The 25593-nt window shown below is 43.2% G+C and overlaps 2 protein-coding genes across 2 annotated transcripts; one reads left to right on the top strand and one right to left on the bottom strand.

Annotated features, from left to right (window-relative positions):
* The first annotated feature begins 337 nt into the window (after window positions 1-337).
* CNOT8 (CCR4-NOT transcription complex subunit 8) lies at window positions 338-7050 on the top strand. Its single transcript, XM_026047423.1, has 7 exons — window positions 338-370; window positions 945-1144; window positions 2509-2702; window positions 3806-3967; window positions 4557-4701; window positions 5372-5482; window positions 5789-7050. Exons 2-7 carry the CDS (start codon window positions 1028-1030, stop codon window positions 5936-5938), a joined length of 879 nt encoding a protein of 292 aa, XP_025903208.1. The 5' UTR covers window positions 338-370; window positions 945-1027; the 3' UTR covers window positions 5939-7050.
* Window positions 7051-8468: 1418 nt separating this feature from the next.
* On the bottom strand, window positions 8469-25548 carry GEMIN5 (gem nuclear organelle associated protein 5). Its single transcript, XM_026047532.1, has 28 exons — window positions 25032-25548; window positions 24570-24724; window positions 24069-24250; window positions 23418-23569; window positions 23071-23190; window positions 22364-22496; window positions 21744-21903; window positions 20891-21103; window positions 20624-20709; window positions 20070-20164; window positions 19560-19693; window positions 19321-19394; window positions 18680-18861; window positions 18437-18576; window positions 17705-17876; window positions 17232-17459; window positions 16640-16753; window positions 16191-16319; window positions 15825-15920; window positions 15378-15515; window positions 14722-14869; window positions 14070-14189; window positions 13062-13272; window positions 12097-12354; window positions 11335-11497; window positions 10235-10808; window positions 9726-9822; window positions 8469-9047 (listed from the first exon to the last, which is right to left on the bottom strand). Exons 1-28 carry the CDS (start codon window positions 25546-25548, stop codon window positions 8892-8894), a joined length of 4947 nt encoding a protein of 1648 aa, XP_025903317.1. The 3' UTR covers window positions 8469-8891.
* Window positions 25549-25593: the final 45 nt, after the last annotated feature.

Below are 25593 nucleotides of genomic sequence, written 5' to 3'. Positions count from 1 at the left end.
AGTGTCCCGGGGGGGAGGGAGACGCTGCGAGGGTAGCGGTTCCGCGCAGGCGCACGCCAGGCGGAGCCCCACGTGGCACTCTCGTCCCCCCTCCCCTCGCGGGAGCGCGCACAACACGCTCCCCCGCCGTGACGCCGCGCGCCCAGCCCGTTCTTTCCTTAGCTCTCGCGAGAGCGAGTGTCGTCCCGGAAGTCCCGCCCGTCCCGGGGGCCGCATCGCGCCTGCGCGGAGCTTCCGGGCAGGTAGCGGCGCGGGGGGGGCGATGGGCCGCGCCGGAGGAGACGAGCGGAGCGGGCGGCGCGGCTAGAGCGGAGCGGAGCGGAGCGGAGCGGACCGGACCGGACCGGAGCGGAGCCCGGAGCCGCCTCAGGTGCGGGGGCTGCGCGGGGGCTCCGCCGCGCCGCCACCGGCCCCGGGGCCCGGGCCCCGCGTGCGGGCGAGCGAGCGAGCGGGGAAACCCGCCCGGCCCCCTCGCAGCTCCGGCTGAGCCGCCGTGCGGAGCGACGGGCGCGAGTGATCCCGGGAGCCGCGTGGCGCTGGCGTCGCCCGGGAGACCCTCCCTGTGCCCGTTCCGGGGGGAGCCTCCGTAAGCGCCGCTCGTGGGGCGGCCTGAGCCCCGAGCCCCCCGCTCGTGGGGCGGCCTGAGCCCCGAGCCCCCCGGTTGTGCTGACCCGCAACGTTTCAGAGTTCGTACTAGGAGGAGGAAAGAGGGAGCGGGGCTGTTGCCCCCGTAACAGCCCCTGTGCCCTGTAAACAGGTGCTCTAGTGCTTATTTTCTGCTCCAGCATGTCTAAAGGAAGTGGTAAAAGCAGTGAAACACCTGCAGAACTTCAGCCGCCCGGCTGGAGCCTGAGAATAGACGTATGATTTATGCTGCTTGTGCCGTGGTGCTGGCGTACGGGTCCTTCTGTGAATGAAGTGCTGTTTGYTTCTCTCCGATGCAGCGCCCTGGTTGGATCACGCAGCTTGCAGGCCTGCGCTCTCGGCTGAATTCAACACCAGCTGCGTTTCCTCGGCGCCCTGCAAGATGCCAGCGGCCCTTGCAGAGAACAGCCAGGTTATCTGTGAAGTATGGGCAAACAATCTGGAAGAAGAGATGAGGAAAATTCGAGAGATTGTGCTAAGTTACAGCTACATTGCAATGGTAAGTGTGTGGTGCTTGATTTGATTGTTACAGTAGCGGGACATTTATTTATTTTTATACRTATTTATTTGTTTTTAGGAGGCTTTTCCCTGTGCAAACTCAGCATTGGAAAGTGAAGTTGTGAGAACTCAGMAAACCATACAGTAGCAAGTAGTTTATGGATTTTTAGTCAATATAGTATTCAATCCAGATTGAATGAGACATGGGGAAGTGAGAAACCACCTCCATCATCTGAAATCATATGATATTTAACTGTTTCTCATGCATACGCTAACAAAGTCTCAAGCAGATCAGATGCACAACTGTGTTTGAATCCACTAGGTTTCACAAGTGTGTTTGCCCCTTGAGTGACTGTCTCGTTTTGGCCATGGAGCTGTCATGGTGCTGAAGGACAAAAGGAAAGGCTGGCAGGTGACAGCTCGTTACCTCCACGAGTGCCTCCTTTTCAGCCATCAGTGGTCAGATGCTGATTCCAATGGGATGGATTTTCTGCCTTTTCCAGAGTTCTCTAGGAGAAAGCTAAGAATCTTGATGAGAGTTCTAGTTTCAGGGTGAGGGCAGAGATGGAGGAGCAGTTTCTTTCCTGCCTTTAAAAATATCTATCTACTTGGCAGCAGCCAGTTAATTAGGTAACTGTTTCTAGTTATTGTACTTTGCCGACTTTGCTTAGGACTGTCAACTTCAAGGCACACAAAAGTCCTTAATAGAGGTGTGGCATAAGAATACCTGTAATATTCCCAAAATGAAACACTGAGAATTCTGTAAGTGTGATTTAGTTTTGTTCTCATCGGTTACTCAGAAACAAGCCTTTTTGTTTCTTTGCTCTATTTGATATTTATGAGAGTGTGTTTAGATAGATTTATGCTGGTGACCAGACTGATATCATATCACTAAAAAAGAAGAAATGGGAAGAAGTGTTTTCCAATGCAGAATATTGGATTTCTTAGGAAAGATTTTGATCTTTCATAGAAGGACATAGAAGAACAGTATATAAAGAAAAAATGAGTATTTTGGTAGAGTTAGGGAAAATGAGAGAATAAAATCCTCAGGAGAGGATAGTTTAGATTATACGGGAGTGCTTATTGGGTGATTTTAAAGCTTTATAATTTCTGAAAATATGCAACATTGAAAGCGGATACCTAGAGTAGATTAATGAATACAAGAACTAACCAATTATTTATTTATTAAGTGTCCATCCTGTAGCAGTCTGATTTTTTTTTTCTTTTTGCATTCTGTTATGCAAGTAATTCCAGAGAAAATTGTACCAAAATTGGTGTTAAAACTGGAGAGTGTGGAACTGAATATATAACTTCTATTAAAGCATGTGATGCCATAAGATTTCTTTTCCTTCTCATCTTTACCAGGACACAGAATTTCCTGGAGTTGTTGTAAGGCCAATCGGTGAATTCCGCAGTTCCATAGACTATCAGTACCAGCTCCTTCGATGTAATGTTGACCTGCTGAAAATTATCCAGCTTGGCCTAACTTTCACAAATGAGAAGGGAGAGTATCCTTCTGGAATCAACACCTGGCAGTTTAACTTCAAATTCAACCTTACGTGAGTTCTCAGAGCTCGAGGATGACCCTGGTTGTTTTTGGTTTTGTTGTTGTTTTGTTTTGTTTTAATTTATCCCTGTTTGCTAAAAAGCAGAGSATGTGCTCTCTTTAGCAGTGAAGATAACACCTCTTACAGACCCAGGCCAAAATACAAGCTGGGGTCTAAATAAAAAGCTTGCRAAATCATAAGTTTACTTAAAGGAATCAATTGGCAATAGTTATTACCTCCTCTACAGTGTGGTTTTCTTATAGAGTTGAAGGAAACTTTAGAATTCCTTCCTATGTAGCTGTAAAAACAAGCTCAGCATATATATACACCACTGGAGCTACCTGGAAATATATAGTGCTTCTCTGGCAAAAACACAGATTCTTTGGAAATCAGTATGTTATGAAAATGTTATTAGAAAACATTACAGTAATTTTATCTAATATGTTTTGTTTATGGATTTATTGACACCAAAAGTTGCAATATTTAGTTCTTCAACTTTGTCAGCCCATTAGAAATACAGAAATGAGAATGAAATGTTTTTAACGCTATGCCAAGCAAAGCCATCTAGTACAGAAATCAGGTTCCCCAGGTCTCCATCAAGCATATGATCATCACTCATTCCAAACTTACTTCCTTAGTCATGTTTGAAAGGCAGAGTAATATGCAGTGTTTTTCCACTCCCAAAGAAGGAATTGGAGATGAAGATAAGGCTGTGATGTGAAAAAGAAAAATGTGGATAGCAATGCTGCAATTCTGTTACAGAATTGCACCTCTTCCTGTTCAGGACACCTACCCTTTTCTCTGTGCTGTTGTGTGGGATATCTGCTAGCAATATTGTACAAAGCCTCCTTCAGCTCTATGGGGGTGGATTCTGTGGAATTTGCACTAATAATAGGATTATTAATTGGTTGCAATTGTGGAACAGATTGCTAAAAAAAGAATGGGTAAAGTTGCAGTAGCAGTATTTAGAAAATTCACGTCAGGTTTTTTTGACACAAATGTGGACGCAGAGATGGCCTTTCTGTTTGAAATGCAGCATCTGGGGCAGGCGCTTTTCTGACTGGTCTTGCCCTGTGAGTACGTCGAGTACAGAGCTGCCTTTCTCCCATGTCCAGGGAGGATATGTACTCTCAGGATTCCATAGACCTGCTTGCCAGCTCTGGGCTGCAGTTCCAGAAGCACGAGGAGGAGGGGATCGACACGCTGCACTTTGCCGAGTTGCTCATGACCTCCGGCGTCGTGCTCAGTGACAGTGTGAAGTGGCTGTCGTTTCACAGGTACACGCGAGGGGGTCACGCTGCCTGCGGAATGAGAGGGCTCCTGGGGATTGAAATACTGCGGCGTTTGTCCATGGAGACTGACACGGGATTCTGCACTTCTGTTTATTGTAAAGTGTTTGGTGTTTTGTTGTTGTTGTTTCTTACTTGCAACATCATTTTTCTTTTCATTTTTTGTCTTATGTTTATGTATACGGGAAGAAATCTGTGTAGGGGAGATATGTGTCCTGTAGCATTTCAAACAGATTATAAAAGCCTCTTAAATCTTTGATAGCATTGCAAGTGAAAGGAGTGGAGGGAGTAGGAGGAGGTGGCAATAGATACCCCTGGGTTTCCTGTGTTCCTCCTAACTTGAGAAATTCTCAGTATTGAGAAGATTAGTGGAAGCCCACAGCGTGCAGTAGGCACAGGTCCTACATGGAGATAGATGGTCAGGAGGAATCCTGACTCTGATCTAGAAGAGTTTTATAAACAGCTGAAAACAGAAGCCTGAAAGCTCTGGCATATAAAGTTCTTGTTGTGAAAAATGTGCTAAGGCCACTGGGTACAGCTGGTGCCTATTTATCTGGCTTCTGTGTGTTTTTTCCAGTGGTTATGACTTTGGCTACATGGTGAAGCTGCTGACAGATTCCAGGTTACCAGAAGAGGAACACGAATTTTTCCATATCTTGAACCTTTTTTTCCCATCTATCTATGATGTAAAGTACTTGATGAAGAGCTGCAAAAACCTGAAGGTATCGCGTCTCTCCCAGGCCCATGATAATGTATGGATGTCAGTTCTATAAATGAGCGTAAACCAAATGACAGAAGTGCTGCATGTATCAAGTCCATTAAAGCTGGAATGGGTATAAAAGCTGCTGGGCAAATGCAGGCCCCTATAATATGTGTAACAGATACAGCCATCCATATGCATGTTGTGTAGGGGACATTCCCATAACCTTCCAGTTATCAGCAACTTCAGAGGGCAGTTGAAATTGTGCATGCTTGTTTTCCCTGTGCAAGGTGGAGCACGTCTTTTGAAATGATCTCTTGCACAGCTTGATTAACTGGTAGCACACTCAGGTTGAGAGTAATCTATCTGCTGAATCACAGACTTAGGTGAGCAGAGGGTAAGGTTCAGCATCTGTAACCTGTGAATATCTCTATAGTCATCTCAGGTATCTGCAGTGAGAAATCAAGGTACCACAAATCTGCCAATGCATGCGTATGATCCTGAGCAGTATTTACAGCACTGTGTAGCTCAGAGCGGCTGTGCCAGTGCTGCTGGAATCTTCATTGGTTCATCTTCAGAGGCAGTATTTGAACTTAGCTTTCTGCAGCAGTATGGCTTGTAACAGAATTGGAAAGAAGAATTGGAAAGAGAGGGGTTTTTAGGAAATCAAGCCTGCTCTGTTCTGATTGCAGGGCGGCCTTCAAGAAGTGGCAGATCAGCTTGATTTGCAGCGAATTGGGCGACAACACCAGGCAGGATCAGACTCTCTGCTCACAGGCATGGCGTTCTTCAGGATGAAAGAGGTAGTGCCGAGTTCCTCTTCTTTCAGCAGCAAGGCGAGAGGGCCACAGCTCCTGTTTTGGTTCTCCACGCTGTCCACAAATTTCAACATAAGCCTCTTTTTGTCTGTTTGGGGTTTTTTTTGAGGCTTACGGTGGCTCCAAGTGTCCGTCATAGCAAGTGTTGATGCTGGCATGGGTATATGTCTAAATTACATCTTACATCAGGTGCCTGACCTCAAATGACCTGTTGAATTAACGTAAGGTGCCTCCTGGTTAGAGGCACAATTTAACAATGCCCATTTATTTTCCTTTGTGCTTTCTCTACAGCTGTTTTTTGAGGATACCATCGATGATGCGAAGTATTGTGGGCGGCTCTACGGCCTTGGCACGGGAGTGGCTCAGAAACAAAATGACGACGTGGACTCSGCCCAAGAGAAGATGAGCATTTTGGCTATTATCAACAACATGCAGCCATGAGAAGTGGTAGCCCCTTGCAGAGCAGGGTTACCATCCTGGCAGCTGCTGTCCTCAACCATTTTCCCTAACAGTATCTCAAACGAAAGGCATCTCCAGGGTGCAGAAGGCCTACACTTCTGCTGAAGAGAAGCTGCATCTTCATCTGAAACCAAGAAGGGAGTTGACTGAATTCCAAATGCCAGCATTGGTGGCTTGCCATCTTTTTTTTTTAATACCAAGGGCAAGAGACAGAAAATATTGTGTATACCTCTGTTTTTCCCTCTTTATACTGTACAGAACCTGCAAGGAAGACTTCAGAGTGTTTGGTAAAGCTAAGGGTCTGGAAATCCAGTGAAATCGGACACAGACACGCACACAAATTTGCAAATTGTGCTTTAGGAAGCTTGTTTTAAAACTTCTGCATGTTGTGAGGGTGACAGCTTCACCTCATGTTTTGCTTATTTTTATCTTTGTGTAGTCTGTGGATATTGCTCCCTTTGATCACTGCGGAGGTTTGGGAAAGGATGACATTAAAAATAATCCTTGCAGCTAAAAATATTCAGAGATTTGCTTTAACAACAGTGAGAATGGATGTATTGGAGCTGATTTGATCAGCTGCATAGCTTCTAATTTTGTATGGTACAGGTTTGACCCATATTGAGGCTCAGCTTAGGTCTTACGGGTATTAATAAATGTTCTGGAGTAGGTTAAGAGAGCCTGCAAGTTCACCTTTGCTACAGGACCTTTTGACAGGGGGCTGGACCAGCATTCTGACTTTGGTTGTCTTCAACCTGGCATACAGATTTTGTTCTTCTCCTTGCAACACAAGTAACTCAGCAGACAGATAAGTATTTCTTCCTCTTTCCCTACCCTTTTCCAGCCCCTAARTTTTGCTTCGTGTTTAACATCTAACAAAAGTCCTTTTCTCTTCATCATGAACATTTGAAAGATGAAAGAGCACCTTGGRATTCTGACTCCTAAAAAAGCAAGCTAGTCTATTAGTACGTTATTTCAGCAGGTCTGTAATGACATTTCTTAGGGGAAAAGCAAAACCAACCCTTTCGGAGATGGCAGACTTAACATTTTGACTTTGTCTTGCATTTTAAACAACCTTAAGCAATTCGTTATTAGGAGTTAAGGTTTAAAGCTGATATTTAAAATGCTTGTAAATAYGACTTGTTTTTAATTTTTGTAAAATAAATTTTTTTTAAACTGGGCCTTGTTTCAGATTTTCCGTATAGCACTGAAACCCTAAAGTGCAGGACTTGGAATCTGCATTAGAGAGGTGCCTGAATCTAAAGAGGAGAATATTTAAGCTTCATTCTCTCCTGTTTATGACATGCTACTAGGGCAGGTCTTGGCAAGATCCATTCTTAAGCCTGTTGTAGCTTAAGCAGCTGCCTCCAGTGTTTAGATCACTCTGGGTGACCTCCTCTATCCCTTCCTGCTCTCCTCAGCACAGCTAGCCCTGTCGAGGCTTCTTCAAGTGTAGCTTTGTCCTTTAAGGTGACAAAGCTGTTTTGCTCGTGTGGTCTGTGTAAAGTTTGTCCACGACATCTCAACAGTGATGTTCTTCCCACAAGTGGTGTGAGCTGCTTGGTTAAGCAGTAGCTCCTCCTCCAGGTTTTCAGGTGCTGTGGATGGAATTGAACAGACTCTACAAGTTAGTGGCAAAGGCTGAACAGTCTCTTCAGCGCCCTGATGGAAGGATGGTCTTTGGGTATAAACACTGACTTTAGTGATGGCTATTCAGGTTGCTCTGAAGCTTTACTCTGTGACAGCAGCTGGGCCAGGTATTGGTATCAGGTCTGTGTTTTGATTAAGTGATTTGGAACAGTTTTGATCTAAAATCTGTCTCCTTTCCCTCCTCTGCCTGCCTCTTTTAGCAGTTTTCTGGATGTGTGACTTTCCTGAAGTCAGCCTTTTGAGCTCATGGACMTATCCTAATGTGCACGTTTCTCCTGTATTTAACAAGTTGATGCTAGAGTTTACGAAGATGCTATGTTCAGCAAGAGCCTTTGCTCTTCCAGGAAGAGTTAAATGTTTCTACTCGGACAGAGCCTGCAGTTAGCTGCAAGACTGATCCTACTGCTGTGTTTTCCAGAATCCAGAAGCTGGTACCAATTTTGACACTTTTAGAAGAGTCCTACAGAAATTGATAGTACCTGTCACTTAGAACAAGCTAGAATTTAACATCACCTTGGCAAAAAAGTAGTTTTTTTGTTTTGTTTTGTTTGGCTGTGCACATCCCCAGAAGCAAAGACTCTGTTTTCTTCACTTACATCTCTTAGACAAATCAGGCACCTCTAGCAAGGATAACAACTCTGCCCCCTCATGTTGTGAGCTTGGCTTTATCACAAAAACCTAAGGACGCTTTTTTTAATTGTTTCAGTTAAATTTACATAGTACTTGACAAAAAAAAAAAAAAAACCCTTAAGTGATAGGTACTAAATTCCACCCATCAATCAAATAAATGCTAATGCCTAGCTGTAGAAGATGTTTATTTAAAGAACAAAAAAATAACTTCACACTGCTTGCAAGAGCAATACTGGCTTAAACGTCAGACTGCTTAAAAAAAAATTCCAGAGGGCAGCTACAACTTTTCCTCCACTGAAAGACTTATGCAGCTCTCTTAAAAAGCCTTCTGCTGCATGTGATCTTCAACTGCCCCCTGGCATAACTTCTCACACACACAAAAAAAATCTCTACAACAATCCTGTATACAGTTCAAGGCCACAATCTACTGCTTTTCTATTTTTTCATCACAATCTTACTTAGTAGTAGCAGTGGATGACCATAAGAATCTGTATATAAACTTGATTTTTTTTCTTTTTGTTTTTTTTTTCTTGTAATTTTAGCCAGAACAACAGTCTTCAATTACTGTGCCCGTTTAAACAAGCTTTTCCTTAAGGAGAACAACCTTGGTGTTGAGTAGCTGTGGACAGCGTGAGGGAGGCAGCCGGGTCCCAAAATGTCACATGAAGAACTTCCTGGCAGCCTTTTCATAGACATTAGCGCCACCGTGTTTCCTAAGAAGGTCCAAGGAATGTTCATGTAGTTCAGGAGGACACTCGGATCCAAAGTGAAGGAGCACAAGGCAGCACTCCAGCACATCAGGGAAAGGGAAGGCCTGCAAAGAGAAAAGTAAGGTGATACTTGTTACTTCCATCAGAACGYTCAGCTGTAGCACACTCAAGTAGCCAGCTCTAAAAACACTGCTTTAATTTTGAAGAGTAAAACCACAGGTCGGATGTATTTGCTCTTTTTCTAGGGAACTGGTTCATCTTTGACCAAGTTTGTTCCTTCTTRCTCTAACAGCATGACTACCTCTAGTTGTATTATAAACTAGATAAGCGGGGGGTGGTCAGGAGCCATGGTGTTCAAGTACTTGCCTCTTTTGAGAGATTTTTAAAATTTCTGATCCATATAGGCTGTAAGTTTCTAAATTCTTTATCAAAACTATTTTTGTGTTTTGYTTGTATTTTGACAAAGAACAAGGGGTTACTTGCTCTTTTATTTGATGGAATATTTTACCAGGTTTTCCCATGTGGGGCCTACACTTTCCACTGCATTGTCATGTGTGAAGTAAGTACTGCCCCAGCTGGATCCCACACCCTGTGTGACTTGTTTCTCAAAATGACCAGGGGAAGGAGGATGTCTCTGCTCACCTCTGTCAGCCAGCCCACGTCCACCCTGCCAGCACCAAGACAACAGTAAGTCACTTGCCTCTTACTAAGTGACAGTTTCACTGGGGCGCAAGATTGACTTTTTTTTTCCTCAAATTCCAACACCGGTTCTGAAATCTTACCTTTAAACTGTCTGGGAATTCTGCAAGCTTCTGGTTTGCTTTTAGAAGCTGTTTCGTTAGCTCAGGGAGTGTAATGGGTTCCTTTGCTTCCGTTGGACTGYTGAAAAAAGAGCAGGTGTTATGAGTAACTGTTGTGCTTAAGTGATTGTACTTTACTATGAACAGCATGTTAGACTAATGTCATACGCTCTAGCTCTTTCTTGCCCATGACCCAAATAATTCTTCAGCAAAGAGAAAGAACTCATATTCTACTTGTCCTTTTCATTATCTTCCTCTCTTCAAATTGCTTTGTTTGTTCATAGTATCAACACACCTTGTAGATAAGGAAGTTATTTAGCTAGAGTAAGTTTAAACATACAGCAGTTCAGCTCAAGAGAAACACAAGAGCTCTGAGCTGTATGTCTCYGGGTGATGCAGTTGAGAGCAGAATGAGTATGAGCAAAACAACAAATTTGCTCTGCAAATACAAAATATGGAAGCAACACTTCAACTTTATGTCCCASACTTACCACTTCATCTGGCTGCTGTCAGAGCCGGGCTTGTCTGACTCAGTTTCTGAGCTGTGTGGCACCCCACTTTCCTGGGTGCTCCCAGTTGTGCTTCCCTGGAGRTTGTTCCTCTGATGCTGGCGGATCATCTCGGCTAAGATCTGCTGAACYTCTGCTATATCTCGCTGGGTACTCTGCAAAGAAGCAATCGCTTCTGAAAGCAGCACTTTGCAGCCATTCAGTTTTGACTGTCTGTCTTCCAACTCTGCTGGGCTGGCTCTGGAGTCACTTTCTGTCTCGCACCTATGAAGTTCAGCTGTAGGGTGAAGATCTTCATCCATCTCAACTGCAATTTGATCAGCAGTTTCTTCAAGGGAAGAACTTGAATTGCAGCTCACTTGGAGAGCTGTGTTCTCACTTGGAGCCGGCACACGATCCAATACAGCCTTCTGCAAGTCTTTGGCAAGAYAGTCTTTGGGCGGATTCCACCACAGGTCATACAGCAGTCCATAAGCCACAAAGGCCTCTAAACTTCTGCAAGCCTCTATGCTCTGTGCATCTGTGCTGTCCAGTTTCTGTCTCAGGTTATCACAGCCTAATAAGGCAGAAAGAATTAAAAACAAGGATAAGGGTTTCCAAAGACAAAGACCAGAGCTGGTAAGTGAACTGGGAGACATAGATCAGATATTTATACTCAGACAGTGGCAGACAGGTGCAGGTAGAGGGAAATACAGGCATCTTCTGAACACAACGCTTTGTACTAGCTAGGACAAGACTGCATCTTCTCGTCGTTGACCATAAAGCTTTCTTGATCCTAAACTACACATCAGTGTGCTTGCACTGCACATTCTGGAAAATGATATGGATGAGCTTGCTTTCACAGTCAGCAATTTTGAGCACTCAACAGTTCTTGCAGTAGCCAAACTCCACTGCTAATGACACAGACTTGGCATGGAAACAGGATGCTGCTAAAAGCCATAACTAAGAGCCATATTCATCAGGCTGTTGTACTCCTTTTAGAAGTGCCTACTAAATGTGCTGTTAATGGACATAAAACTGTTCACAAGGAAGATCCCCTGGAGTCCCCATTGGTACCAAGAGCTACACAAGAAGAGTCTTACCTTCAGGCAGGAGGATGCTGCACAGCTCTTGCATCAGAGTGAAATTACCAGCATCGTAGCTGCGGGTCACAGCTCTGAGAAGGCTTTTCACTGCCTCATCCCATGCAGCAGCCCGGTAGCTCAGGAACGCAAGGGTCAGGTCATGGGAGATGTGGAAAAGCAGCTACAGGAAGCAGTAAGAGTTAATTAATAGCTTCACTGTGAAGTATGAATGACTCACCAGTTACCATCATTGTGGAAAAGCACAGAAGCACATGAGTTAAAAGCAATTTTAACGATGTTAATTTAYGTAATTCCCTTTGTTCTGGAGACAAAGACTTTAGCATTACATGTTATTGTAAGATCAGCAACTGTGCTTGAGGCCCAGAAGGTGAATGAGAAGCAGGAGTACCTCAAAGGTCGGTGACTCACTAGGGTCAGAGCAGAGCTGTAGCAGCACTGCTCTCTGAACAGACCTCCTGAACTCCAGCATATTTTAACAAGTTGCCTCTACTAACCATCCTATGTGAAAAATGGAATCACTGARCTCTGCAATCACTCCCACTCAGCCAGCACGTCTCATTGATCCCAGTGCTCATCGCTGAACAACAACTGTCCTTACCCTGTGCAGAAACAAGCTGGCTCCTATGCAAGCTTCCCAGCTGCTTATCATCCACCTCTCCTATARATTAACTCATCCCGCAGCAGAAACGAGTCCCCTGGAAATGACTGACCTACCACCATGAAGCAAGGTTACTGTGTGACAGATCTAAGCACAATTACCTGCTTGGGGTGTGTGTTGCTGGTTGAAGGAGGGTACTCGATGCTGCGCAGCTGCTCCCGTGCACACGTGGCTTGTTCAGTGGTGCTCATGCCCAGCGCACTCTGCCAGACTTCCACCACCATGTCAAGAAAGGAGGCCTCTYTGTTCAGTTCCCAGCTGTGGTAACAGGGAGGTGAAGAGCTCTTCTGGTCAAAGGGTTTTCTTTCACTAAGGCATTTGCAGAGCAATTCGTTAAGGCAGAAAGCAAGCCTTTGTCCCTTTAATAAGAGAACAAAAAGAAGAACATTAAGCTGTTGCCAGAAGAAAATAACCCTTATTGGTCACAGAAGGCTAAATTTAAAAACATCCTGCCAGTAGTGCTGGTTAGTGACAGTTTCACAACTGCAGCTACCAAAGGACAAGACCAATCAAGTCAGGGAAGCTAAGGCCAGAGGCAACCTCAGAACAAGCCAAATTGCCCTTCTGCTCCCCAGGCCATGCAAAACCAGTTCCCAGGTTAAGTCTCAGYTGAGTTACAGTTAGCTTGCTCCTTCATTTAATGTAAACACTGAATCCTTCCACTTCTTTCTTCTTAACATCAGTATTATATACTTAAAGAGAAATCAGAGCAAGAAAACCATGCTATATCAATTACGCTGTAAACAAACGATACCTCTCTCAAATACCTCCCCTTTGTTTTCCTGTATTCTGCTGTGAGACTTTCCCCCTTTTTCATGTTTTTACATGTCCAATTATTACTAAAAAGCATAGCACCCCCGTGCTTCCCCACTGCAGRGCCTTGGCATCTACAGAGATATGTGCTTGATTCAGGTGATCATGCAATAAACTTCCAGCAGAATGTTTTGAAGCAAAAACAGACCAAATAAACTACCTGTAGACTGTTAACACAGGGAAGAGATGCCAAGTTAATCAAGCCAACCAGGAGAGCTAAAATGCTAGAGAAAGAGAAAAGAACCAGACTTACAAATAAAGTTTTCTGTTGCTGAAGAACTTCCTGAGCCCCCACCCAGTTCCTGGATGACAGCAGCTCTTGGGCACATCTGAAAGACAAAGTTGCTGACAGCTCCTCCTCTCCAGATATCATGGCCAGCTCAGCAGCCGTTTTAAGGGATGCCACATCGCCCTTTTTTGCCAGCACTTTGACTGCATCATAGGGCGAGGAAGCCCCTAAATAGCTAAAAGAGATAAAAGCAAATTGACTTTAGGTTAGTATTAAGATACCATTTTTAAATGGCATTACAGCAGTTCTAGTACAAACATATAAATGAAGATATATCTGTAGTTTGCACAAGTTCTCAAGAGTTTCTCATCATTTTGYCTTTCTAAATTTAGGATACCTCAGACAGATGGTGCCTGATCCGGTGCAAAGCTCCAAAGGGAAAGCCTGCAGTTACTCACCTTAGTAGTCTGAACTGAAACCTCTCTGCCATGTAAACCAKGCACAGCTGACATGGGAAATTTAAATAAACAGATTTAAGAGGCCAAAGATTTTACCAGCCTAGCAACTACATTTAAAAGAATCCAGCTGAAATGCAGAGAAAAGTGACAAGGAAAAAAAAAAACACCAACACCACAAAAAAAAAACCCCTAGGCTGGAGATGGATGACCCAGTCAATAGGACATTAAAAATTGCTCTGCCACATTTCCATTAAAAAGACTGGAAACATCAGACAGCCTCTTTATACATCCTAATCTCAGTCTTGTTAGCCTAATTTTCTGAGGCTTCCAGCAATGTCTTCAGAAAGAAGTGGCTCTGCCATAGTAGGCAAATTGTCCTTCTGCTCTGAACTGCTCGTTGAAGCTTCTCTTCCCACTAACACTACAAAAATCTGGTGAGACCAGGCTCTGGAAGCACCCTAAGCAAATGATGTCCACTTTCTGAAAGCCACCAAATTTCATCTGCTATAAAAGCCAGGAACCTTCTTTGTTTCAGGTGTGGGATCAGTGTTCTCCTTTCTGTAGTAATACCTACCATTTGGCAGCCATGGAATAATGACCATCTTTCTCTAGAAGAGCTGCCCAGCTGGTGTAGAGGTCCTTCAGGACTGGATCTTCTGGACGCAGCCTGGCCTTAGCAATTACAATAGCTTCCCTAAGGCACGTAAGAGAAATCAGTTAGAAAATAGACTGTATACAAAAATAAATACCTTCCTCTTTCCTGGTTGCCATTTCCTCACATTTTAAAAAAGAAACTGCCTCAAGTACTTTGGGCCCAAGAGCAAAGAAGAAGATTTATCTCATTAGATCTGACAGTCCATCTCCCATTGTTAAAGTGCCCATCACTTGAGGAAGCAAAAATACTGATACTTCTGTCTGTCTGCACAATATATCATAAGGAATATTTTAAAGGAAGTTATTAATCTCATTTAGAGTAAACAATAATTGCATGTTTCCTCCCAATCTTTTTTACTTACTATGACCCTCAGCATTGATATGTAGCAGCAGTAAGTAAATAATGTTTTTTTAAGTCATACTTGTGTGTAGGGTCGATTAGTTGTCAGTAAATACTCTCCTGCAAGTTCTGCAGTKCAGATATTCAGTACTTAGCAAGCTAAATGTGAAATCAAAGCTATTCAGTTATTGTGCCTGAAAACAACAACAATCTAAACAAAATACACAACAACCTGTAGAAGTGGTTCACTTTCAGGAGCTCAACAGCCTCGTAAACCTTATGGATGGAGAGGAGGTGGGAAGCAGCCTTCACATACTGCTCCTGAAAACACAGCTGCTTTGCAAAGGCTTCTACTGTCCACACCCAAGCCTGATATCCAACTGGAAAAGAGAAGGCAATACCATCAGGGACAAAGTTTTAAAACTGGAAGGATTTCTGTGAGACTGGTTTCGTCAACATGTATCAGCCCCAGACTCAGTTTTTCTCTCTTAACCATTATAATGCACTTCACAAGAGGCAGCAAAACACCCAAAAGCTTCAGSTTCAACATATCAGCAGGACTTCACTATCAGTAAAATAATTTAGTAGGGTATTTTAACCAACAGCAACACTGAAGGACTACAATATACTGCAGAGTATCAATTTTGTGCTTGGAAGTATGGACCTGTTCTTCTAAGAAGTCCCAAAGGAAATCAGTCTTTATTCTTCTCTACTCCAAGCTGAGTGTTTGTGGGAACATCCAGGTCTTAAAAAACTATGTTTGTTTTATGTTTGCTTTGTGTCATCAGGCAGTTAAAGGACCAACATATTTCCAGTTCAGAATGAACAGAATGAGGTGAGCAYTGGCAGCTAATTCCATTTGCTTACTTGTCACAAATATGAACATACCCATGGGTGAAATTGCTACTAGTTGGTCTGTCAGCTCTCCCCTCTCGGCAGCTGCCTGGAGAATGCCCTTCAGATCTCCTTTCCACAACATGAGCTGCTGAAATAGGTCTGGATGCCCATTCTCCAAGTGGTATTTTCCTGTTTAAGAGCAAACAAACTTTCTTGTTACCTATCRGCATGAATCCAATAGCATTGATAGCCACAGCAAAATATGCTGGCAAAAAAGGAGTTTGTTCAGATTTAAAGATCTTGTAAGTTGGCATCTGAAAGCCCTAACAGCTGTTTGGGAAAAATGAGTCCTCCTTTCAAAGCTGTATTCTTCATCCTGCACTTTTAAACTACAATGAAGAAAACCTCAGCATCTTTCCTAAATTCTTTTCTCCCTGAATGTCGCTGTGATAATGGGCAATGGATATACTGACAAACTGGCTTCATTATGCTCCTTACCTTCCATGTCCATCATCTTGTGCAGAGAGGCCCTGTCTGCAAACAGGCCCAAGTGGACGTGATCCTCAAGGTCAGAGGACAAACCCTCATTATGACCTATTGCAAATAAAGAGAAGGAATATTTGATTCTGGTGCAACACGGGGTATTAGAATCTGCCACATCAATGTACTACTCCAGTAAACTCAACCATTGGAAATATTCATGCCTTCCACTTTTTTTTTTCCTGTAAGCAGATTTAACAATTTAACAATTTCTTATGTTTGAACRTCACGTAAGTCTGATTAAAAGGACCACCTTTGTGCGAATGTTTATTCRAAACCAAACATAGCAAGTTCCTTTTTACCCTCTGAGCTTAAGACCGATACCTGGGGATTTCAGACACGTGGCAAGCTTCAAGCAGTCCTGATGCAATTCGTCTTTGGATCTGTGATCCATGGATGTGGTGAAGGGCAAAATTGAACGAGGCTTCCTTTTCTTCAGAGAGGAATCAGGACCTGAAAATTCAGTTACATTTTAGTCGCCGTTGCACACTTACAAGAGTCTCCTAAAACAGAACTCTGTGATATGTTCCAAAGAAAACCTTGTTCCTCAGCAAGACAGAAAGCAAATACTAAAGTGGCACATGCATCTCTGTAGAGCTAAGAGAGAACCAAAGAGAACCAAAATGTTTAAAGGATTTTAAAAGCAGATGTCTGTCYTTCTGCACCACTTAATTGGTGTCACATCAAGAAGGGAAGCTGCAGCCAGAAATTAGCAGAGAATGAGCAGCTCTGCTTGGATGCAAGCTGTTAAGAAATCACCCAAACATACTAACCTGTTTTCTCTTTAGGCTGATCCTTTTTCACTAGGTTGACTTTCTGGACCACTAAAGGCTTTGTCAAGCCAATTGAAAAATAATCAGAAGAGGTATCCTTGGACTCTGTGGACTCTGATTAAAAAAAAAAAAGAACACATGGGAAAACCTAAAGCTGAATATGTCAAACATTCACATTATGTATAGAGAAAATAATCTTCACTTTGCCATAGAATGATAGTTTTTTTTCTCTAGAGAAAGGAAACAATAACAAAATGTTACATAACTGTGAGACCTAAAGCAGATGTCAATGAACATTAACAAAGGTCTATAAATATTATAAGATTCATCACTGGGAGGCAACACAGATCAAAAATTACCCTGTTTCAGGACTAGCTCCCCAGTAATTTTGTTCTTTATGCCAGAATCTTCTGTATTTAAAAATACTGAGTCCCAAACAAGTTTATAAGGGGTCTTGGGAACCATATTTCCCTCAAGTGGAATATTAAAATTAAAGATTTATGAGAAAGTTAGCATGAAAATGTTAAGCTTGGTAATATTTTGAGAGCTAAATAACAGAGGAAATACTGAAGTAATACAATCTGATTATTACCTATCGTGGAGACTTTATCAGGTAGCTCTGCCTCCTGAGCTTCTTTTTCTCCTTCATGGTCTGAAACTCCATTTTCTTCTGCTAAAATTTCCTTCACGCTTTCGTCTCCATTCATGGTGTCACTCAGATCTTGCTTGGATGTATTTTTTCCTATAGGCTTTTTCTTCTTCTTTGATTTGGCTTTAGGTTGCATACTTCTTTTCTTCTCTAATTCTATGCTCTTCTTGCCTGTAAAGGTTTTGCAAAAGTTACCCTGATATAATCTGTACAGATTTTTATTATATTCATTGTCTGCCTCTCTATCAATATTTACTTTCCAAATACAATATAGCTCAGTTTAAACCTAGGCACAGTTCATTCCTAAGCAGACATTTATATTGGACACAAAATTTTTATTATACAGTTTCATCATGGCAACTTTTTCCTCCTATCTCCCACTTTATCTCCATGAAAGGATGTTTTGAATGTCTTACCCTGAGGAGGCCGTGTGTGCTCCTGCTTTGAGATGAGCCATTTGTGAACAGAAAAATCATCACCTCCTGTGTAAACAGAATCTGAATCCACTGGGGACCAYTGGACACAGAGTAGCCGGCCCCGGTGCCCTCGGTAGTTGCAGAGTGGCTCTTCTTTCATAACATCCCATACCTTATAAACATGAAAACAAACACAAACCCCACAAACAGTTACTCTGAAAGGCTCATCCTCCCCTAACACACATTTTCTCTTCAATGATTTGCACGTGTAGGAGCTTCTCTTCTAGGGTGTCTGAACCACAGTACAAGTATTTCAAATGTCAACATGCAAAATGAAAAATCTCAGAACTTGTTTGCCCTGATACATTTGTATAATATATCCTTTTTCTGAGGTTCCTAAAGTGAAAACACAAATGATTCAACTTATGAATCAACTCATTATTCATTAAAACTTGCCAACCGCCCAGCTTCTCTATACAGATTCCTCTAGGTCGGGACTAAAAGCATTCTTAGCAGTATTCTCATTTGTCCGGTAGGAAACAGAAACAAGAATAAAGCAAAAGGCAAAATTTTGCTCTACGTTTCAGATATCTAGGACCAGCAGATGGGTATCAACTGTAAATCTACAATAATTCAGGATTTTAGCTCTGTTGTTCAGTCAGATTCTAAGGCTCTACAGAATGCATAACTTGAAACTAAGATAAACATTTCTGAGTGGCTCTAGAGCAATACCTGAGCAGTGCCATCATAGCAAGCAGACACCAATCTTGCCTCATGGTGAGGGCTCCAAGAAAGRCTTGTGATTTTAGCTGTGTGCCCTGCCAGAGTTCGAAAAGGCTCTGTTATTGTCAGAGGAGTTTCTGAAGAGCTCTCTGAAAGAAAAGAACAAAAGGATCAAGTATGATCAGAATAATGGCTAACAAGACAAAGCAATGTAAAATAATATGTCAAGACTTAGAACTTCCAAACCATTACCTACAATACTCTTCAGATTATGCACGTAAATAGTAGCATTAACTGAGCCCGAAGCTATCAAGTAACTCAGCTCTGGCTGGCTCCCATGTTCATGATGCCAACGAATAGCATTGATCAGTTTATGATGCTGCTGGATAGTGCAGAGCAATTTCAAGTTTGGAGCTTGAAATATTTCAATTGAGCTGAAATGCAAAAACAATGTAAGAAATCCATCAATGAGTGAAAATGGATTTTTTTATTATCATCTCTACAAGGAGAATGACAGAACATGAAACAGAGTAACTAAGCTTTTGTTTCTGTATTTAACTGAAGCATTGGTTTAGTTCATCAGCAAAAATGTTTCAATCCCCAGTGGACCACTGAAAAATGATTTAATATAATGTGGAGGGATCCTCCACTCAAAAGCAACTAAACTAAGTAGCAGCAAAGAATGMTGTTTTATCACAAATGAGATATCTTGGCAGCACTCCATTCAAAATTCCCTTTTCCAGTATTGCCAGAAATTGCATTGACATTAAACTGTGTTTTGTATGTTAAAGAAGAGAGATAAACTGGGGTGACAAAAAAATACTTTTGTTTCCCTACATTGATTCTAGYCAAGATCAACTCATCCACAAATTTAACCTAGAAGTTGAACATACCCATCTTCATTACCAAGAGCCAAGAGTTTGCCATCTGGTTTCCAGCTGATCTCAGTATGTGCAGGCAGCTTGTGCTGTAGAAAGAAGACACAACTGTTGCCAAGAATCTCCACAAACGTATGTCTTTACAGCAGCATTTTTTTTTAAGTTAATATTTGCAACGACAAAACCAGCCAAGTAATTCAGGGAAGAAGTATGATAGTTACCAGTGTCCCATAAAAACAAAACAAAATACTCACTTTGATTGAATTAGTGTCTCTGATGAYTTTGTTGATGTCATTTGCTTCTCCACTAAGCTTCCAAGGGTTGTGTTGAAAAACAATACCTTCACCAGCACAGCTATATAAGGTTACAGAGGGCTGTTCACCTTCTCCTGTCCAACAAAGAAAAATGCTAAATATACTATGTTCTGCACTAGTTTTACAGAAGTAATTACTCCCATTAAAAATCAAAACATTGTTTTAAAGAGCAATATACCTGCTTTGATTGCTTGTGATCTGGCAGCCACAAACTCTTGCAATACAGTCAACTGAAAGGATCTCCCATTTTTTATAACAGTTCTTTGCATAAAACCATATCTGAGTAATTTTAAACTTACTCAGTCTTAAAACGTAAACTTTTAAAATTTGGTTCATAAAAACAGTACCAAAAAATACTGCTCCTTTTCCTAAGGAGGAAGGACACCAATTTCATGGCATCTGTGTACCATCGTGGAAGTCCTACTCTGTCACAGGGCATGCAAGACTCACCAAGAGATAGAGGAGGAGTTGGAGGGCCCCAGGCTAATGTGTATACAGTCTTCTTGTGGTAAGTACTGGAGATCTGAGGAGGCTTATTTTTAGCACTGGGTTAAGAAGACAGGAAGAAGGTACAGTTAAGATTTAAACAAAGAGTACTTCTCAGGGGAGATATCAAATACAGACAAAGATTCAAGCAATATGCTTCTAGTGAGGAAAACAGACAACAGATGCTTTAACATGCAAYCAGCAATGATCCAGCCAAACCTTCTTTGATATCTCTAGGGCTCTACTAAAAATGTAACAAAATTATCCTGATAAGTTCCACCTGCACATGCAGGAAAGATCATGTCATGTAGGCATGGTGACATACAAGCAGAATCTGACTAATCAGTCAGATCAAAATTAATTTTGTGTCACGATCCTGATCTTGAGCAGATGGAATGGAAAACCATTTCAAGTACAAAAACATTACTTCATTAATTTAACAAGCTTCTATTCACTTCATCATCGAATCTACAATTTGTTCACTAGGACATAGGCAATTTTAAAGACTATTTTCTTACCTGCTGGAGAGGGTGTCAAATATGCCAACTTTTCCATCATCTGTTCCAAAAGCTAAGCAGCCTTCTTTGGTCGGATGCCAGGATAACTGCAAGTAAAAGAGCAGAAAGAGCTTAGCTTTAGATATTTATTAGAYAGATATTAGAAAGATTTATTATTAGATAGATCTATTATTAGATATAGATAGTGGGAAAAAATAATCTTCAGAAGAGAAGAATGAGCAAAAATGGGAGGAAARCAAAAGAAAAAGGAATCAAAAGCACACTTACTGCTGTAACCTTGGACTTTATGCTTTGCCAGAATGTTTTAATATCGTAGTTATTGCTCATGGACAAAGTATTCCACACCCGAATCATGCTGTCCCCAACACCGATGGCAAGACAGCCTGTGTCCACAGGGGAGAAGGCAAGGCTATAGACAAATCCCCCAAGCGAGGGCATTGTCCAGCTACAATCAAGAGTTGACAGGTCCCAACACTTCACCTGAAGAAATGTGGCAACAAGGAATGGGTCAATGCATGAGCGACTGGTACGATGAGAAGAAAGCACAAGTAAGATAAAGAGTCAAAAAGCCAAATTCAAGACTTGATATATTATTTTCAGTCACAACAGAATATGTCACAGACACAGGGCTACTTGGAAAACTGTAACAGAACAGGCAAAATCAGCACACTTCAATATTTCAGCTCCTCTTCTGACTTCAAATAAGAGACTCTGCTGCCTTAAAAAAAGTAAAATGAAGAAAAAAATGAATAGATGCTACAGATCATGAAAAGAGGTCTACAATCAGTACTGCTTTTCATTTAAAAAAGGATACTTAGCTCTTACTAATGAATGAAATGAAACATAGAGTCAAAGGAGTTGGTAAGCACTCATTATTAATTGCTTACCATTCGATCCAGAAGGACATATCCAATCTCTTCATTATAGTAAAAGCTTGAGCTAATGAACTAATAAAAATATACACAACCGATACGCTTAGAGCAGACTGTAACAATGCTGTAAGAAAATTGTGCAATAAACCCCCTTTCGGAGAAAGTCTGTGGCCATAAGAGAGATGATCTCAATCAACTGAACTGCAAAGGCACTGCTATTTTTATGCTGTTATCTAAATGGTTCTTACATCTCTGTCCATTGAAATGGAAAAGAGTAGCTCTTTGTCTTCAATTTTCATGGAGCACAGATTGAACACAATTCGTGAGTGATTCTGTCCCTCTGAAGATCCTAGAAGCGTCCACTTGCGTTTCCCAGTTTGGGTCAAATCCCAGAGCAGTAATTCTCCCCTACAAATTAAAAGTGTGCAATTCATAGTTCACTTTCTAAAAGAACTTTGATATATATCCAGCCTGTATTCCATATATACAAACTGCAAGTATAAGCAATACAAATATATGCACATCTCTGATATGGGCCTATACATATATACTTCTCCCCTTGACCTATAAGTGGAATCCACATTTAATCATATTCAAAGCTGTGATGCCATTTTCTCCCATTAAATACTAAATGAACAAAAATATTAGTGGTTCTTGTAGCACGCATTATTTCTATTTATCAGATAAATACTGAGGTAAATAATTATTTTAAAGAAGTTGGAATAACTCTTGTCCTGTCTTCTCTCCAGTTACCCTGACAGAGACAGGGGGTGGGTGTATTCAAGGTTTCTTTTGTGGTTCTATCTTTAATTATCAATAATACATGCAGGGTTATTGAGTGTGCCAGATGACTAYGTGCCATCCTTACCCAAAAGAGCTGGATACAAGTTCTTTGGAACGACCACAAGGCCAGTGAACAGTCAGCCAAATGCGCTCTTTCACCGCGGGATCAACGGCTCCACCTCTTCTCTTCGTGGGTGGCAACTTCAAAGTCATCACACCTATGGAACCAAAAGGGATCATCCAGATCTAGTACCTCAAAATTCTCTGACAGTAAAGTCAATCCTGCAAATCCAGAGTTTTAAGCACACTCTCCTGTGCTTTGCAAGTACTCTAGTTCCAACTTTCTAAATCACTGAAGTATATTTAGTTGGCTTCTAGTCACCGAGAAATATACAGAGATCTGACTATCCCAGTCTGAAATCGACCTCAGTGGTTCTTTATCGTCTCCTCTGCCCCACTGTCCTTGTGCAAAGGGAAATCTTACTTTCTGAGAGGATGCATTCAAGTGATTTATTGCTTTCACAGATAAATTATTTTTGTAATGTCTAACATGAATTTTTATCTGCTTATTTCTTGTCCTACTCTTGTTGGACACSAAGAACATCCTAACTCTCCTCTTCTGACTTCTTTATGCCAAAAATAAAAAACAATTGCTAACCATCAAGCCTGGCATTGGGTACATTATGGACAGTATTATAGCAAAGCAGATCTTTCATGTTTTTATTATTTATTTCACTTATTAATGTGAAGTAAATGTGTATTAATGTGTACTTATTAATGTATTAATCTTACTTCTGCCTCTAGTACAGCTCCATATTCGTATGGTCTGATCTTTGCTTCCTGAAGCGAGGTAACAACCTTTCTTCACAGCTGTATCTTGTGTCGGATCCCCATTTGGAACTTCACTTTCTTCTAAAGGAAATATTGATTAGTGTCAAAATCACGTTATACTTTAAAATTCAAGGACTGTAAAAATCAGCTAAAACCATATTGCCCTGTATCACAAAACACTGTAGTTTAACTCATCAGATGCCTTTGATTAGCTACTATCTTTCTATGAATACGGAGTTGAGTTGTCCAGAAGGAGGATTTACATATAAACTAAAAATCTTTACAAAGTGTGAATTGCTTCTGCATACCTTGCAGTTCATCTTGCCAAGCAGGTAGCCTTTCTTCACCAGGCACAGGGCACCAGGCCAGACAATGTATTTCATCATCATGGCCTCTCAGCCGATGCAGAACTTCTCTTTTCCTGCTGATATCGATTATAACCACCATGCCATCCTTGTAGCTAAAAACAAAGATTGGAGTAAATAAAGAAACTCTTGGTCCTGATTTGTTTTCAAAGCCTGTTCTCAGGCYGTTAGCATTATCCATGTATGTCAGATAGGGAAGCCAAAGCACAGCAGCAATGGGACTGGAAAACTCATTAGCAGGTGGAACTCCAGTTCAGCACTGGGATACACACAGCTGCCTTTCCGAGTGTGACTGCACAGTGCTTTAGGCTTCGTGAATGAAATCAAATGTCATTAGTAACGTAGCTTTCAGACCTCACAAACAACAGTGGCTTTTACACGCAGAAAACTTGCAGGTCTTGCAGGGCTGTCTAATCTGAAAATTATTTCTGGGGTGCGGTGTACCAATGGAAAGAAGAAGCAACAAAAACCAGCTGCCACGATCTCTTAGAAAACAATCATACAATTGTCTAACGAGGAAAAAATCAATTGCAAGGACCTTTTTTTAAAAAAAAAAAAAAAAGAATGGAAAGCAACCAAGTAATTAATATTTACCCAATGGCCACCAGGTTTTCATCATGAGGAGAACAAGTGAGGCAAAAAACTGTCCGAGGCTCTGGGAAGAATTGCTGGCTGTCATTTCTGTTGTGCCAGTAACAGACAATTATTCCTTTCTCATCACCGGATACAACCAAATCTTTCACAAGAGGCGACCAGTGCAATGCAGAGATTGTATTCTAAAGAAACAGAATCAAAACACATTTGAAGGAGCCTAGGGGGATGTTTCACTAGATTTATTCTGCAGATTCACTTGGCCAAGGGATTTTAAGGGGGCTGCGTTGAGTGGCCATGAGCACGTGCTAAACGCAGCGGCCCTTCCCAAAGCTCTGAGGACACCCYGTGTTGTCGCCTGGCTGCGGGTTTAACCTGGAGGGAAAAGCTGCCCATGGGAAGGGAGCAGTTTGGGCTGCAGCGGTTTGGACACCCGCCCGTGGCCGAGGCGCTGTGCGCGAGCCCCCGGCGGCAACGCGGCCCTTTCCCCGCGCGCCGCCCCACCTGGTGCAGCGCGTGCTCGGCCACGGGCGCCAGGCCCAGCGCGTCCCACACGCGCACGGTGCCGTCGTCGGAGCTGCTGGCGCAGAGCGCCTCCTGCCCGGGGCAGCGGCAGAAGGTGAAGCCGGAGACCCGCTCCGTGTGGCCCACGAGCTCTCCTGCGGGAAGTGCCGTGGGAACATGAGCCGGGGGCACTGCATGCCCGGGCTCCCCGACACTGCCCACACCCGATCCCCGTCCCCATCCCGATCCTGTTTCCCATCCCCATCCCTGTCCCAGTTCCATTTCCCGTCCCCATCCCAGCCCCAGTCCCGTTTCCCATCCCGGTCCCAGTCCCGTTTCTCGTCCCCATCCCAATCCCCATCCTGGTCCCGTTGCCCGTCCCCATCCCGGTCCCGTTTCCCGTTTCCCATCCCCATCCTCATCCCGGTCCCGTTTCCCATCCCCATCCCGGTCCTGTTTCGCGTTTCTCGTCCCCATCCCCATTCTGGTCCCGTTTCCCGTCCCCATCCCGGTTCCAGTCCCGTTTCCCGTCCCCATCCCAGCCCCGGTTCCGTTTCCCATCCCCATTCTGGTCCCAGTCCCCATCCCGTTTCCCGTCCCCATCCCAGTTCCAGTCCCGTTTCCCATCCCCATCCCAGTTCCAGTCCCGTTTCCCGTCCCCATCCCAGCCCGGGTCCCGTTTCCCATCCCCATTCCGGTCCCAGTCCCGGTCCCGTTTCCCGTCCCCACCCCAGCCCCGCTCGCGGCTCCCCACGTGCTCGCGCGGCCCCGCTATAAAAGCGTGGCGGAGCCGCCGCCGCCGCCGCCCCAGGCCGCTACCGTGGAAGGCGGGCGCGGMGGCGGCGGCCACGCGCAGCAGGCACACGCAGTGCCTGGCGCCGAAGCCGAAGAGGCGCCCGCCGGCGCTGGCGTCGCTGCAGCGGCTGCTGTACCAGTTGGGCGAGGCGGGCAGCACCCGCGCCGCCGCCGCCGCCGCCATCGCCGCGGCCCGCGCACGCCGTCGCAAAAGCGGCCGCGCGCGCCC

The sequence above is a fragment of the Nothoprocta perdicaria genome, unplaced genomic scaffold (assembly GCF_003342845.1).
Source record: "Nothoprocta perdicaria isolate Ctin4 unplaced genomic scaffold, notPer1 scaffold_5, whole genome shotgun sequence".
NCBI classification, from domain to species: Eukaryota; Metazoa; Chordata; class Aves; order Tinamiformes; family Tinamidae; genus Nothoprocta; species Nothoprocta perdicaria.
This window is presented reverse-complemented; position numbering and strand designations above follow the sequence as displayed.